Source organism: Hyperolius riggenbachi, chromosome 7 (assembly GCF_040937935.1).
Source record: "Hyperolius riggenbachi isolate aHypRig1 chromosome 7, aHypRig1.pri, whole genome shotgun sequence".
Taxonomy (NCBI): Eukaryota; Metazoa; Chordata; class Amphibia; order Anura; family Hyperoliidae; genus Hyperolius; species Hyperolius riggenbachi.
Genome location: NC_090652.1, coordinates 189,430,123 through 189,447,018, shown reverse-complemented (window position 1 = coordinate 189,447,018; position 16,896 = coordinate 189,430,123). Strand labels below are relative to the sequence as shown.

Sequence of the window (16,896 nt, the reverse complement as noted above, 5' to 3'; positions counted from 1 at the left end):
CGTAATAGCTGGTGGCAGAGTGGCAGCAGAATGTAATTCTGTGTACCCTGGCAGTGGGAAACACAGACAGACAGCAGCAGCAGCAGGAGGAATGGAGGAGTAGTGTGAGTGTGGCAGCAGGCAGGCAGCGTGACATAATAGCCCTGGTACCTAGCGGGTGATATCAGGGCTGTAAATAAACACAACAGGAGGTCCCAGACAGCGGTCGTGCAGCCCACATCGTGTCCAATACACAACTGGGACAACACAGTTTTCAACCCGGGCACCTCAGAAAAATTAACCCTTTTTTTTATGGTTTTGTAGTTTTGGTTTTACAACCAATTACACAGATATAGCTATTTTTTGACGTAATAGCTGGTGGCAGAGTGGCAGCAGAATGTAATTCTGTGTACCCTGGCAGTGGGAAACACAGACCGACAGCAGCAGCAGCAGGAGGAATGGAGGCGTAATGTGAGCAGCTATTGTTTGACGTAATACCTGGTGGCAGAGTGGCAGCAAAATGTAATTCTGTGTACTCTGGCAGTGGGAAACACAGACCGACAGCAGCAGCAGCAGGAGGAATGGAGGAGTAGTGTGAGTGTGGCAGCAGGCAGGCAGCGTGACATAATAGCCCTGGTACCTAGCGGTGATACCAGGGCGTAAATAAACACAACAGGAGGTCCCAGACAGCGGTCGTGCAGCCCACATCGTGTCCAATACACAACTGGGACAACACAGTTTTCAACCCAGGCACCTCTGAAAAATTAAACCTTTTTTTTTTTTATGGTTTTTTGGTTTTGTTTGTAAAACAAATTACACAGATATATAGCTATTTTTTGACGTAATAGCTGGTGGCAGAGTGGCAGCAGAATGTAATTCTGTGTACCCTGGCAGTGGGAAACACAGACCGACAGCAGCAGCAGCAGGAGGAATGGAGGAGTAATGTGAGCAGCTATTGTTTACGTAATAGCTGGTGGCAGAGTGGCAGCAGAATGTAATTCTGTGTACCCTGGCAGTGGGAAACACAGACAGACAGCAGCAGCAGCAGGAGGAATGGAGGAGTAGTGTGAGTGTGGCAGCAGGCAGGCAGCGTGACATAATAGCCCTGGTACCTAGCGGGTGATACCAGGGCTGTAAATAAACACAACAGGAGGTCCCAGACAGCGGTCGTGCAGCCCACATCGTGTCCAATACACAACTGGGACAACACAGTTTTCAACCCGGGCACCTCAGAAAAATTAAACCTTTTTTTTTTTTTTTATGGTTTTGTAGTTTTGGTTTTACAACCAATTACACAGATATAGCTATTTTTTGACGTAATAGCTGGTGGCAGAGTGGCAGCAGAATGTAATTCTGTGTCCCCTGGCAGTGGGAAACACAGACAGACAGCAGCAGCAGCAGGAGGAATGGAGGAGTAATGTGAGCAGCTATTGTTTGACGTAATAGCTGGTGGCAGTGTGGCAGCAGAAGGTAATTCTGTGTACCCTGGCAGTGGGAAACACAGACCGACAGCAGCAGCAGCAGGAGGAATGGAGGAGTAGTGTGAGTGTGGCAGCAGGCAGGCAGCGTGACATAATAGCCCTGGTACCTAGCGGTGATACCAGGGCGTAAATAAACACAACAGGAGGTCCCAGACAGCGGTCGTGCAGCCCACATCGTGTCCAATACACAACTGGGACAACACAGTTTTCAACCCGGGCACCTCTGAAAAATAAAACCTTTTTTTTTTTATGGTTTTTTGGTTTTGTTTGTAAAACAAATTACACAGATATATAGCTATTGTTTGACGTAATAGCTGGTGGCAGAGTGGCAGCAGAATGTAATTCTGTGTACCCTGGCAGTGGGAAACACAGACCGACAGCAGCAGCAGCAGGAGGAATGGAGGAGTAATGTGAGCAGCTATTGTTTGACGTAATAGCTGGTGGCAGAGTGGCAGCAGAAGGTAATTCTGTGTACCCTGGCAGTGGGAAACACAGACAGACAGCAGCAGCATCAGGAGGAATGGAGGAGTAGTGTGAGTGTGGCAGCAGGCAGGCAGCGTGACATAATAGCCCTGGTACCTAGCGGTGATACCAGGGCGTAAATAAACACAACAGGAGGTCCCAGACAGCGGTCGTGCAGCCCACATCGTGTCCAATACACAACTGGGACAACACAGTTTTCAACCCGGGCACCTCAGAAAAATTAAACCTTTTTTTTTTTTTTATGGTTTTGTAGTTTTGGTTTTACAACCAATTACACAGATATAGCTATTTTTTGACGTAATAGCTGGTGGCAGAGTGGCAGCAGAAGGTAAATCTGTGTACCCTGGCAGTGGGAAACAGACAGACAGCAGAAGGGCAGTACACAGCAGCCCACTGTAGTTGTAAAATGTGTGGCTGCAGGCGACGTAATAGTCAAAGTGAACCAGGCTGGCTTAGTGAGCAGGAGCCAGGAGGTGGTAAAGGGTGGTAAGGCACATTAACGATGGTTCTAAGTTCCCGCAGCCAGTTCATGTCCCCCTCTCACCGACAACAGGGGCCAGGAACTCGCCTTCCACCCACGCCTGGTTCATCTTGAGAAACGTCAGTCTGTCCACAGACTTGTGAGACAGACGTGAGCGTTTCTCGGTGACCACGCCACCAGCTGCACTGAAGCAGCGCTCGGACAGCACGCTGGAAGGGGGGCAGGACAGCACTTCCAGGGCGTACTGCGCCAGCTCGCTCCAGATCTCCAGGCGCTTGACCCAATACTCCATGGGATCAACAGGGGCATCGCTGTCAAGCCCGCTGTAGGACCCCATGTAGTCAGCCACCATGCGGGTCAGGCGCTGGCTGTGACTGGAGGAGGATGCTGCTGCATGCACCTCCTCTCTAGTCACTGCTGCCGGAGCCTCTACAGTCCTGTAGAGCTCGTGGCTGAGAGACAGCAGGTCTGTGGGGCGCTTGCTGCTGGATGCAGGCACCTGCTGCTGCCTCTGTGCTGGCTGGACAGTGGGGGTGGAAGGCTGGGGGAAGGCTTCCTCCAAGCACTCAACAAGGGCCTGCTGCAAGCTCCTTATTTGTTGCGCTGGGTCTCCTCCTGCAGGCGGCAGGAACTGGCTCAACTTTCCCTTGAGGCGCGGGTCCAACATGGCGGGTCCACTGAACAGAACAGGTATACAGTGGCGGGTCCACTGAACAGAACAGGTATACAGTGGCGGGTTCACAGAACAGGTATACAGTGGCGGGTCCACTGAACAGAACAGGTATACAGTGGCGGGTTCACAGAACAGGTATACAGTGGCGGGTCCACTGAACAGAACAGGTATACAGTGGCGGGTTCACAGAACAGGTATGCAGTGGCAGGATCACTGAACACAATAGGTATGCAGTGGCGTGTTCACTAAACAGGTATACAGTGGCGGGTCCACTGAACAGAACAGGTATACAGTGGCGGGTTCACAGAACAGGTATGCAGTGGCAGGTTCACTGAACACAACAGGTATGCAGTGGCAGGTTCACTGAACACAACAGGTATGCAGTGGCGGGTTCACTGAACAGGTATACAGTGGCGGGTCCACTGAACAGAACAGGTATACAGTGGCGGGTCCACTGAACAGAACAGGTATACAGTGGCGGGTCCACTGAACAGAACAGGTATACAGTGGCGGGTCCACTGAACAGAACAGGTATACAGTGGCGGGTTCACAGAACAGGTATACAGTGGCGGGTCCACTGAACAGAACAGGTATACAGTGGCGGGTTCACAGAACAGGTATGCAGTGGCAGGATCACTGAACAGGTATGCAGTGGCAGGATCACTGAACAGGTATGGAGTGGCAGGATCACAGTACAGGTATGCAGTGGGCTGAGGGCTCACTGAACAGAACAGGTATGCAGTGGCAGGATCACTGAACAGGTATGGAGTGGCAGGATCACAGTACAGGTATGCAGTGGGCTGAGGGCTCACTGAACAGAACAGGTATGCAGTGGCAGGATCACTGAACAGGTATGCAGTGGCAGGATCACTGAACACAATAGGTATGCAGTGGCGTGTTCACTAAACAGGTATACAGTGGCGGGTCCACTGAACAGAACAGGTATACAGTGGCGGGTCCACTGAACAGAACAGGTATACAGTGGCGGGTCCACTGAACAGAACAGGTATACAGTGGCGGGTCCACTGAACAGAACAGGTATACAGTGGCGGGTTCACAGAACAGGTATACAGTGGCGGGTCCACTGAACAGAACAGGTATACAGTGGCGGGTTCACAGAACAGGTATGCAGTGGCAGGATCACTGAACACAATAGGTATGCAGTGGCGTGTTCACTAAACAGGTATACAGTGGCGGGTCCACTGAACAGAACAGGTATACAGTGGCGGGTCCACTGAACAGAACAGGTATACAGTGGCGGGTCCACTGAACAGAACAGGTATACAGTGGCGGGTCCACTGAACAGAACAGGTATACAGTGGCGGGTTCACAGAACAGGTATACAGTGGCGGGTCCACTGAACAGAACAGGTATACAGTGGCGGGTTCACAGAACAGGTATACAGTGGCGGGTCCACTGAACAGAACAGGTATACAGTGGCGGGTTCACAGAACAGGTATGCAGTGGCAGGATCACTGAACACAATAGGTATGCAGTGGCATGTTCACTAAACAGGTATACAGTGGCGGGTCCACTGAACAGAACAGGTATACAGTGGCGGGTCCACTGAACAGAACAGGTATACAGTGGCGGGTCCACTGAACAGAACAGGTATACAGTGGCGGGTCCACTGAACAGAACAGGTATACAGTGGCGGGTTCACAGAACAGGTATACAGTGGCGGGTCCACTGAACAGAACAGGTATACAGTGGCGGGTTCACAGAACAGGTATACAGTGGCGGGTCCACTGAACAGAACAGGTATACAGTGGCGGGTTCACAGAACAGGTATGCAGTGGCAGGATCACTGAACACAATAGGTATGCAGTGGCGTGTTCACTAAACAGGTATACAGTGGCGGGTCCACTGAACAGAACAGGTATACAGTGGCGGGTCCACTGAACAGAACAGGTATACAGTGGCGGGTCCACTGAACAGAACAGGTATACAGTGGCGGGTCCACTGAACAGAACAGGTATACAGTGGCGGGTTCACAGAACAGGTATACAGTGGCGGGTCCACTGAACAGAACAGGTATACAGTGGCGGGTTCACAGAACAGGTATACAGTGGCGGGTCCACTGAACAGAACAGGTATACAGTGGCGGGTTCACAGAAGAGGTATGCAGTGGCAGGATCACTGAACACAATAGGTATGCAGTGGCGTGTTCACTAAACAGGTATACAGTGGCGGGTCCACTGAACAGAACAGGTATACAGTGGCGGGTTCACAGAACAGGTATGCAGTGGCAGGTTCACTGAACACAACAGGTATGCAGTGGCAGGTTCACTGAACACAACAGGTATGCAGTGGCGGGTTCACTGAACAGGTATACAGTGGCGGGTCCACTGAACAGAACAGGTATACAGTGGCGGGTCCACTGAACAGAACAGGTATACAGTGGCGGGTCCACTGAACAGAACAGGTATACAGTGGCGGGTCCACTGAACAGAACAGGTATACGGTGGCGGGTTCACAGAACAGGTATACAGTGGCGGGTCCACTGAACAGAACAGGTATACAGTGGCGGGTTCACAGAACAGGTATGCAGTGGCAGGATCACTGAACAGGTATGCAGTGGCAGGATCACTGAACAGGTATGGAGTGGCAGGATCACAGTACAGGTATGCAGTGGGCTGAGGGCTCACTGAACAGAACAGGTATGCAGTGGCAGGATCACTGAACAGGTATGGAGTGGCAGGATCACAGTACAGGTATGCAGTGGGCTGAGGGCTCACTGAACAGAACAGGTATGCAGTGGCAGGATCACTGAACAGGTATGCAGTGGCAGGATCACTGAACAGGTATGCAGTGGCAGGATCACAGTACAGGTATGCAGTGGGCTGAGGGCTCACTGAACAGAACAGGTATGCAGTGGCAGGATCACTGAACAGGTATGGAGTGGCAGGATCACAGTACAGGTATGCAGTGGGCTGAGGGCTCACTGAACAGAACAGGTATGCAGTGGCAGGATCACTGAACAGGTATGCAGTGGCAGGATCACTGAACAGGTATGCAGTGGCAGGATCACAGTACAGGTATGCAGTGGGCTGAGGGCTCACTGAACAGAACAGGTATGCAGCCAGGAAGAAGTTAAGCCTAACTAATCTTTCCCTATATGAGAGACTGCAGCAGCTCGCCCTACTCTCACTAATGCAGGCACACGAGTGGCCGTAATGGCCGCCGCTGCCTGCCTTATATAAGGGGGGGGTGGGGCTCCAGGGGCTAGTGTAGCCTAATTGGCTACACTGGGCCTGCTGACTGTGATGTAGAGGGTCAAAGTTGACCCTCAGTGCATTATGGGGCGAACCGAACTTCTTCCGCAAAAGGTTCGCGTGCGGTACCCGCACGCGAACCACCTACGTTCGCGCGAACCACGTTCGCCGGCGAACCGTTCGGCCCAACTCTAGTGGCCGAACAGTTTGGCCCAACAGTGTTACTGTTACACCAAACACTACACTCTACTCAGGTGAACAGAGGTTAGCTGGTATATCGGATTATCGGTGATACTGCAGATCACTTATAATCTGGTATATATCTGTATTCCCAGTAAAACTGCAGATCACCGGTAATCAGATCCTCTCTGTGCTTCACGGATCGTTACACTTATCCTTGCCACTAGAGAGAGGTAAACTCAACTGTTTGCTCTTAATTTTAGAAGCAATTGGGGCTACATTAAGTTCCTCAAATCTATCTAGGGAAGGAGAGATCACCACCCCAAGATATTTAACACAATTAATGTATTGTAACTGAAATAGTTGAATAATAGGCAGGACTACCATATCAACAGTTTTGCTCCAATGTATGTGCAACCAAGAGAAATCCCCAAATATATGAATTATCTTAAGAACTGTATTTAAAGACTCGCCATTGTCATCCAATTAAAAAAGAAAAAAGTTTCATCAGCCTACAGGGCTATCCTCTCCTCGCCATACTGGGAACCAAACAAATCATACTTTGATCCCAACTAGATAAGGTGCCTTATACTGGTTTTCTGTGTTTGTCTTTCCTTATGACACAGACAATGGTATAAAAGTTTTCTGTACGTGTGTGAATTTTTAAAATTTTAATTTGTTGCTGCACCCTGAGTGTTATTCTTTCTTGTTAAACCATAATAGGTTATGCATTTGTGAGAGGCAACCTCATGTCTATCTTCTTCAGGCAATCAGACTGAGAAAAAATCATAATGCATACATTATTGTTAAATACAATTGCTTTCTGATAATAGTGCACAATTTTACTTACAGCTTCACCCTGGGCACCAGAATCTCCATCCCTACCAGGAGGACCCTATTGACATAGAATAAGAATAAGTTATTGTTATTAACAGGACAGAGTATTGTGTTACAAAAATGTGTGTGTGTGTGTGTGTGTGTGTGTGTGTGTGTGTGTGTGTGTGTGTGTGTGTGTGTGTGTGTGTGTGTTGCCTTTGTTTTAAGAACTTCGGACAATGTTTCTCCTAATTCTCAAATACAAATATTGTTCTTTAAAGCAGTGTTCCCCAGCCCTGTCCTCAGGGCCCACCAACAGTGCATGTTTTGTGGAAATCCACAGAGGTAGTTAATCAGCTCAAGTGAGACATTAAATACCTCACTTGTGCATGTGTGTGGTTTCCTGCAAAACATGTACTGTTGGTGGTCCTTGAGCAGGGCTGCCCAAAAGGTCGATCGCGATCTACCGGTAGATCGCGACTGCCTGATCGGTAGATCGTGGCCTCATGGCCGTGTCCCATTGAATTTTGCGGCCAGCAGCTGTAGAACTGATCTCGCGGCCAATCAGGGCAGGAAAGAGGTGCGGCTGAGAGGCCAGGGGCGGCTCTGCCATGACGCAGTGTCATGGCTGGGGGCGATGCTGCAAGCAATACTTCCGCCTCCACTCATGCTGCCCGTCAGAACACTCCCTCAGCCGCCGAATTGCACATCTGCCCTCCAGGTAGCTGCGGCTGAGGGAGTGAAGACCAGGATGCCACCGCTGGAGCTGGAGGGAGGTAAGTTATAATGTGTACCCAGGCTCCTATACCTAGCTACCTATACTGAGGTACATATACCCTGCTACCTGTACTGAGGCACATATACCCTGCTACCAATACTGAGGCACATATACCTTGCTACCTATGCTGAGGCACATATACCCTGCTACCTATACTGAGGCACATATACCCAGCTAACCTATACTGAAGGCACATATACCCAGCTAACCTATACTGAAGGCACATATACCCAGCTAACCTATGCTGAAGGCACATATACCCAGCTAACCTATACTGAAGGCACATATACCCAGCTGACCTATAATGAAGGCACATATACCCTGCTACCTATACTGAGGCACATATACCTTGCTACCTATGCTGAGGCACATATACCCTGCTACTTATACTGAGGCACATATACCCAACTAACCTATACTGAAGGCACATATACCCAGCTAACCTATACTGAAGGCACATATACATAGTTAACCTTTACTGAAGGCACATATACCTAACTAATCTATACTGAAGGCACATATACCTAGCTAACCTATACTGAAGGGACATATTCCTAGCTAACCTATACTGAAGGCAGTGGCGTACCTAGGGCATTTGACACCCGATGCTGGTTATTATAAGACATCCCACCATCACCACCACCCCCTCCCAACCCCCCCCCCCCAAAAAAAAAAAGGAGCAAATGTGGCTCGCCACGGTGGGTAATGCCAGGTGTAGGTGCAGGTGTAGGTGTAGGTATAGTAAAGTGGGCAGCATTTCACCAGAAATTAATCGTAAAGAGAGCAGCATTTCACCAGAAATCGTAAAGTGGGCAGCATTTCACCCGAAAATAATCGTGAAATGGGCAGCATTTCACCAGAAAATAATCGTAAAGTGGGCAGCATTTCACCAGAAATTAATCGTAAAGTGGGCAGCATTTCACCATAAAATAATCGTAAAGAGAGCAGAATTTCACCATAAAACAACCGTAAAGAGAGCAGCATTTCACCAGAAATCGTAAAGTGGGCAGCATTCACCAGAAAATAATCGTTATGAGGGCAGCATTCACCAGAAAATAAACCTGTAAAAGGTTTATTTTCTGGTGAAGTGAAATTTTTTTTTACAGGTTTTTACAGGGCAGCATTCACCAGAAAATAAACCTGTAAAAGGTTTATTTTCTGGTGAGTGAATTTTTTTTTTTACAGGTTTATTTTCTGGCGAATTCTGCCCGCATAATGATTATTTTCTGGTGAATGCTGTAGGCATAACGATTATTTTCTGGTGAATGCTCCCCACATAGCGATTATTTTCTGGTGAATGCTCCCCACATAGCGATTATTTTATGGTGAATGCTCCCCACATAGTGATTATTTTCTGGTGAATGCTCCCCACATAGCGATTATTTTCTGGTGAATGCTGCCTGCATAACGATTATTTTCTGGTGAATGCTCCCTGCATAGCGATTATTTTCTGGTAAATGCTCCCCACATAGCGATTATTTTCTGGTGAATGCTCCCCACATAGCGATTATTTTCTGGTGAATGCTCCCCACATAGCGATTATTTTCTGGTGAATGCTCCCCACATAGCGATTATTTTCTGGTGAATGCTGCCCGCACAACGATTATTTTCTGGTGAATGCTGCCCGCACAACGATTATTTTCTGGTGAATGCTGCCCGCATAACGATTATTTTCTGGTGAATGCTGCCCACTTTACGATTTCTGGTGAAATGCTGTTCTCTTTACGGTTATTTTATGGTGAAATGCTGCTCTCTTTACGATTCATTTATTGTGAAATACTGCCCACTTTACGATTAATTTCTGGTGAAATCCTGCCCACTTTACGATTATTTTCTGGTGAAATGCTGCCCACTTTACTATACAGGGAGCACCTACGCCTGGCATTACCCACCGTGGCGTGCTTAGTATGCCACACTCGCTCCTTTTTTTTGGGGGAGGGGGGTCTTATAATAACCAGCACCGGGTGTCAAATGCCCTAGGTACGCCACTGGGGAGCATTCACCAGAAAATAATAGTTATACGGGCAGCATTCACCAGAAAATAATTGTTATGCGAGCAGCATTCACCAGAAAATAATCGTTATGAGGACAGCATTCGCAAGAAAATGAACCTGTAAAAGGTTTATTTTCTGGTGAGTGAAATTTTTTTTTTTACAGGTTTATTTTCTGGCGAATGCTGCCCGCATAATGATTATTTTCTGGTGAATGCTGCAGGCATAACGATTATTTTCTGGTGAATGCTCCCCACATAGCAATTATTTTCTGGTGAATGCTCCCCACATAGCGATTATTTTCTGGTGAATGCTCCCCACATAGCGATTATTTTCTGGTGAATGCTCCCCACATAGCGATTATTTTCTGGTGAATGCTGCCTGCATAACGATTATTTTCTGGTGAATGCTCCCTGCATAGCGATTATTTTCTGGTGAATGCTGCCTGCATAACGATTATTTTCTGGTGAATGCTCCCCGCATAGTGATTATTTTCTGGTGAATGCTGCCCACATAACGATTATTTTCTGGTGAATGCTGCCCTAATAACCATTATTTTCTGGTGGATGCTGCCCGCACAACGATTATTTTCTGGTGAATGCTCTCCGCATAGCGATTATTTTCTGGTGAATGCTCCCCACATAGCGATTGTTTTCTGGTGAATGCTCCCCACATAGCGATTATTTTCTGGTGAATGCTGCCCGCACAACGATTATTTTCTGGTGAATGCTGCCCGCATAACGATTATTTTCTGGTGAATGCTGCCCGCATAACAATTATTTTCTGGTGAATGCTGCCCACTTTTACGATTTCTGGTGAAATGCTGCTCTCTTTACGATTATTTTCTGGTGAAATGCTGCCCACTTTACGATTTCTGGTGAAATGCTGCTCTCTACGATTATTTTATGGTGAAATGCTGCTCTCTTTATGATTAATTTATGGTGAAATACTGCCCACTTTACGATTAATTTCTGGTGAAATGCTGCCCACTTTACAATTATTTTCTGGTGAAATGCTGCCCACTTTACTATACAGGGAGCACCTACGCCTGGCATTACCCACCGTGGCGTGCTTAGTATGCCACACTCGCTCCTTTTTGGGGGGGGGGGGGGTCTTATAATAACCAGCACCGAATGTCAAATGCCCTAGGTACGCCACTGGGGAGCATTCACCAGAAAATAATCGTTATGCAGGCAGCATTCACCAGAAAATAATCGCTATGTGGGGAGCATTCACCAGAAAATAATCGCTATGTGGGGAGCATTCACCAGAAAATAATCGTTATGCGGGGAGCATTAGCCAGAAAATATACCTGTAAAAAAATAAAAATTCACTCACCTGGCCGGCCTCTGACGCGCAGCTCCCCGACGATCCTCCAGCGACGATCCTCCTGCAGCCAGTGTAAATCTCCCGCGCCGTCAGGCAAAGAGCAGGGCTACGGGAAGATGGCGCCCAAAGCCCTGTACTGGAGACACAAATAGTCTCCAGTGCAGGGCTTCGGCAACCATCTTCCCGTAGCCCTGCTCTGCCTCCGGGACGCAGTCCCCACAGTGTGCTGTGGGGAGTTCAACACCTGGGGGGTCCCGGGTGGGCAGCGGGGAAGAGAGGCAGAAGGAGGGGACCCAGGTGAGGGAGGGGGGGATCTGTCCCCCCTCCCCGCCGCTGTCCCCCACCCCTCCTTCTAGCACTGCTCTTCCCCTACCATGGGGGGTCATGGCGACACCCCCTTAAGTGTCAGTCACACGGGGCGCCACGCCCCCCTGCGCCCAATGGTGGGGACGCCACTGACTGAAGATACATATACCTAGCTAACCTATACTGAAGGGACATATACCTAGCTAACCTATACTGAAGGGACATATACCTAGCTAACTTATACTGAAGGGACCTATACCTAACTACCTTTCGGGTGGGGGGGGAGCGGTCCGGTGCATTTGAAAAGTCAGTAGATCTCCTGGCCATGGCAAATTTTAAAGTAGCTCGCGAGCCGAAAAAGTGTGGGCACCCCTGGCCTTGAGGATAGGGTTGGGGAACAAATCTCCTGTTCACTAGTAAACAAAATTCCAATTATGGTTTGAGTACAGCACGTTCAGTATTTAGTTGAATAATCCTGATTTGCCATCACAGCTTTCATGCATTTTGGCATAGTTTCCACCAGCTTTACACTGTTGTTTGGTTAACTTCATGCCGCTCTTTTTGCAAAGATGCAAATACCTATGCTTTTCTATGGTTTGTGTAAACCTGTACACCCAACTTCTTCTAGATGTCATTCCAAAGGTTTTTAATAGGGTTTAGATCTAGAGACTGAACAGCCCAGCAAGACTCTTTTTGTTTGGTTATCCTCCATCCAGGCCTCAATGTGTGGCAGGGATCATTGTCTTATAGGAAAGACTTGATTCATGCATCCTAACAAAGGCACATGTACCTGTTTCCAGCCTTGCTAAAGCTTCCCCAGAACATCACTGATCCGCACCCACATTTTCCAGTTGGTGCAAGACAATGTGAATTGCAGGTTTCTCCAGGTATCTTTCTAACCATAATACAACCAGGTGTTGGACAAAGCTGATAATTCGTTATCAGTGGAGATGTCTTTAGCAAACCTTGACCTGATTTGCATTTTCTTCTCCCCAATGAAAGTATTCTTTTCTAGCTTTGCATGACTTTAGCTGTGCCAATAAAGAAAGCTTCAAACTGTTCTTGCCATGTACTTCAACCCAGTCTTAGTTTGCCACTGCATTTGAATGTAACTTAGGGTCAACCTACAGTTCTTGATTGCCAGTGCCTATTGCTTGCTGTTGGACTTATGTACTGCCATCTTTGACATTTTAAGGATAGAAGCAACCTGACAATCACAGTATTTTTTGCCAGTAAAGCCAGGCTTGCACCTTTCTTTTCACCTGTTTTAGCATTGCTATTTTTAAATTCCCAGTGACCTAACACATACTTCTAGCAGTGTTTTGCCATCCAACTAGTCACGTTGCAAGAAGAGAGTGTTGATTACAGTATTGCTTTTTTGATTCAGTTGATGACTAATTCAGTTCCTTATAAGGCAAAATGAGGTGTGCTTGTGTTCAGTGTAATTTAACATTGGCATGGAATGGCAGTCCTAGACATGTGGATTTAAAAATAATTTGCAAATCCAAAGAGAAGAAGAAGAAGAAGAGTTCAAGAAGCAGGTGCGCTCCTGCCAACGTTACATGCCAGACAGAAGAAGAGTTTGTCAAGATCAAGAAGTGGATGCACTCTTGCCAAAATTCAGGGCAGTTTCTAGGCTAAAATGCACCCAGGGCGAGGGTGTTAAAATGCCCCCCCCCCCCACGCAGAGCCAGGTATACGTGCCCGCAGTATAGGTTAGCCAGGTCTAGTTGCACTCAGTATAGGTAGCCAGGCATAGGTGCCCCAGTATAGGTGCCCAGCTATTGGTCCCCCCAGTATAGGTTAGCCAGGTAGGTGCCTCCAGTATAGGTAGCCGGTATAGTTGCCCCAGTATAGGTTAGATAGGCAGGTGCCCCCGGTATAGGCTAGATAGGTAGGTACACCCAGTACAGGTTAGCTAGGTGGGTGCCTTTAATATAGGGAGTCAGAATAGTTGCCCCCAGCATAGGTTAGATAGGTAGGTGCCCCCAGTATAGGTTAGTTAGGTAGGGCGGCCTGCGGAGAGGAAGGGAGGGAGAGGTCAGGCTGCCCTCTCTGCGGCTGACTCCCCCCTCCATTACAGCGCCCCCACTTCAGCGCTCAGGGCGGCCGTACGGGCCGCACGGCACTAGAAACGGGCCTGCCAAAGTTACATGATAAAGAAAAAAAGAAGAAGAGTTTATTGTGATCATGAAGTGGGTGCGCTCCTGTCAACATTACTTGCCAACGAGAAGAAGAAGAAAAGTTTGTCGAGCTCAAGAAGCAGGGGTGCTCATGTCAATGTTACATGCGAAAGAGAATAAGAAGAGTTCATCATGATCAAGAAGCGGGTGTGCTCCTGAAAACGTTTCTATTATTATTATTATTATTGATTTATAAAGCTCCAACATATTCTGTGGCACTGTACAAAGTAAGAAACAAACATGGGGTACATAATACAGACAATGGCATACACCAATATACAAAATACAGAAATGGAACAAAATATAAAATTGGTAATTACAGTGACAAGAGTAACATGATTTATAAAATGTATGGAAAATTCCAAGACACAAAAGGGCGAGAGAGACCTGCCCTTGCAAGCTTACAATCTAAAGGAATAGGTGGGAAACAAGAGGTGGGGTAGTATACACCAAACATAGCTAGAGGCAGTGTGTTTTTAGGATATCTAGTAGGAGTGCAACTTTGCCTTAGGTCAAAGGGGGAATGGCCTAAGGTAAAGTATAGGCTTGTTACATGCCAAAGAAAAGAAGAAGCGGTAGACTTCTCTTATTTACATTATTTACATTATTTACATTTTGCATTCTCTTATTTACATACTTGCATCTTTTATTTTTCCAAAAGATATAGATAGATAGACAGATAGATAGATAGATAGATAGATAGATAGATAGATAGATAGATAGATAGATAGATAGATATCTCTTAGGAAAAATAAAATGCAAGCATCAGTGTGTGTGTATATATATACAGGGTTCCACATTTTGTCACATTACTGCCACAAACATGAATCAATTTTATTGGAATTCCACATGAAAGACCAATACAAAGTGGTGTACACGTGAGAAATGGAACGAAAATCATACATGATTCCAAACATTTTTTACAAATAAATAATTGCAAAGTGGGGTGTGTGTAATTATTCAGCCCCCTGAGTCAATACTTTGTAGAACCACCTTTTGCTGCAATTACAGCTGCCATTCTTTTAGGGTATGTGTCTACCAGCTTTGCACATCTAGAAACTGAAATCCTTGCCTATTCTTCTTTGCAAAACAGCTCCAGCTCAGTCAGATTAGATGGACAGCGTTTGTGAACAGCAGTTTTCAGATCTTGCCACAGATTCTCGATTGGATTTAGATCTGGACTTTGACTGGGTCATTCTAACACATGGATATGTTTTGTTTTAAACCATTCCATTGTTGCCCTGGCTTTATGTTTAGGGTCGTTGTCCTGCTGGAAGGTGAACCTCCGCCCCAGTCTCAAGTCTTTTGCAGACTCCAAGAGGTTTTCTTCCAAGATTGCCCTGTATTTGGCTCCATCCATCTTCCCATCAACTCTGACCAGCTTCCCTTTCCCTGCTGAAGAGAAGCACCCCCCGAGCATGATGCTGCCACCACCATATTTGACAGTGGGGATGGTGTGTTCAGAGTGATGTGCAGTGTTAGTTTTCCGCCACACATAGCGTTTTGCATTTTGGCCAAAAAGTTTCATTTTGGTCTCATCTGACCAGAGCGCCTTCTTCCACATGTTTGCTGTGTCCCCCACATGTCTTGTGGCAAACTGCAAACAGGACTTCTTATGCTTTTCTGTTAACAATGGCTTTCTTCTTGCCACTTTTTCATAAAGGCCAACTTTGTGCAGTGGACGACTAATAGTTGTCCTATGGACAGATTCCCCCACCTGAGCTGTAGATCTCTGCAGCTCATCCAAAGTCACCATGGGTCTCTTGATTGCATTTGTGATCAGCGCTTTCCTTGTTTGGCCTGTGAGTTTAGGTGGACGGCCTTGTCTTGGTAGGTTTACAGTTGTGCCATACTACTTTCATTTCTGAATGATCGCTTTAACAGTGCTCCTTGAGATGTTCAAGGCTTTGGAAATCTTTTAGTAGCCTGCTTTAAATTTCTCAATAACTTTATCCCTGACCTGTCTGGTGTTTTCTTTGGACTTCATGGTGTTGTTGCTCCCAATATTCTCTTAGACAACCTCTGAGGCCGTCACAGAGCAGCTGTATTTGTACTGACATTAGATTACACACAGGTGCATTTAGTCATTAGCACTCATCAGGCAATGTCTATGGGCAACTGACTGCACTCAAACAAAAGGGGGCTGAATAATTATGCACACCCCACTTTGCAGTTATTTATTTGTAAAAAATGTTTGGAATCATGTATGATTTTCATTCCACTTCTCACATGTACACCACTTTGTACTTGTCTTTCATGTGAAATTCCAATAAAATTGATTCATGTGTGTGGCAGTAATATGACAAAATGTGGAAAACTTCAAGGGGGCCAAATACTCTTGCAAGCCACTGTATATATATATATATATATATATATATATATATATATATATATATATATATATATATATATATACACACACACACCACACACATACACACACGCACACGCACACACACACACACACGCGCATATGAGAGTGATAGTCAAATATCGGGAATTAAATAATGCTTACTGCAGGGCCTATTAAACCAATGGGGCCTTGGGGTCCCAGTTCACCTCTTAGACCTGGTGCACCATCAGAACCACGTGTACCAGGAGAACCAGCTTCACCCTGCATATGAACAAAAATAGAGAAAAAAATTAATTGAGGTCCAGAAAGATTTTAATTGGCTTTCTGTTCAAATTTTGTAGAGCGCAATAGTCCAGTTAGACTGCATGACAGACAAAAAATTTCTATTTCAATCTGCAGGCATACACGTAATAAGGGAACTAGGAAATTTGGACGCAGGGTAAAGCTGAAAAATGTCTCACCCTGCACCTGCAAACGTCCTGGTGTTGTTAATTACTATTCCCCATACAGGCCATCATTGACTCTGGGGTAAGATGTAATTCGGCTTCCAGCTATTGCTGTTTTTCTCATAATTTGGGCTCCGTCTTTTTACAGCACCCAAATTACTGACTGAGACTTAATTCACATGGCGGCGCCAGCTGCACCAAA

General features: G+C 46.7%; 1 protein-coding gene across 1 annotated transcript in view; it reads right to left on the bottom strand.

Moving 5' to 3' along the window:
- COL3A1 (collagen type III alpha 1 chain) overlaps positions 1 to 16,896 on the bottom strand; it is a 2,242,195-nt gene that overhangs the window by 1,488,447 nt on the left and 736,852 nt on the right. The window contains exons 16-17 of the mRNA XM_068244947.1: positions 16,411 to 16,509; positions 7,343 to 7,387 (exon numbers count right to left, since the gene is read on the bottom strand). Of these exons, the coding sequence (XP_068101048.1) occupies positions 7,343 to 7,387; positions 16,411 to 16,509 (144 nt within the window). The remainder of the gene's footprint in view (positions 1 to 7,342; positions 7,388 to 16,410; positions 16,510 to 16,896) is intronic.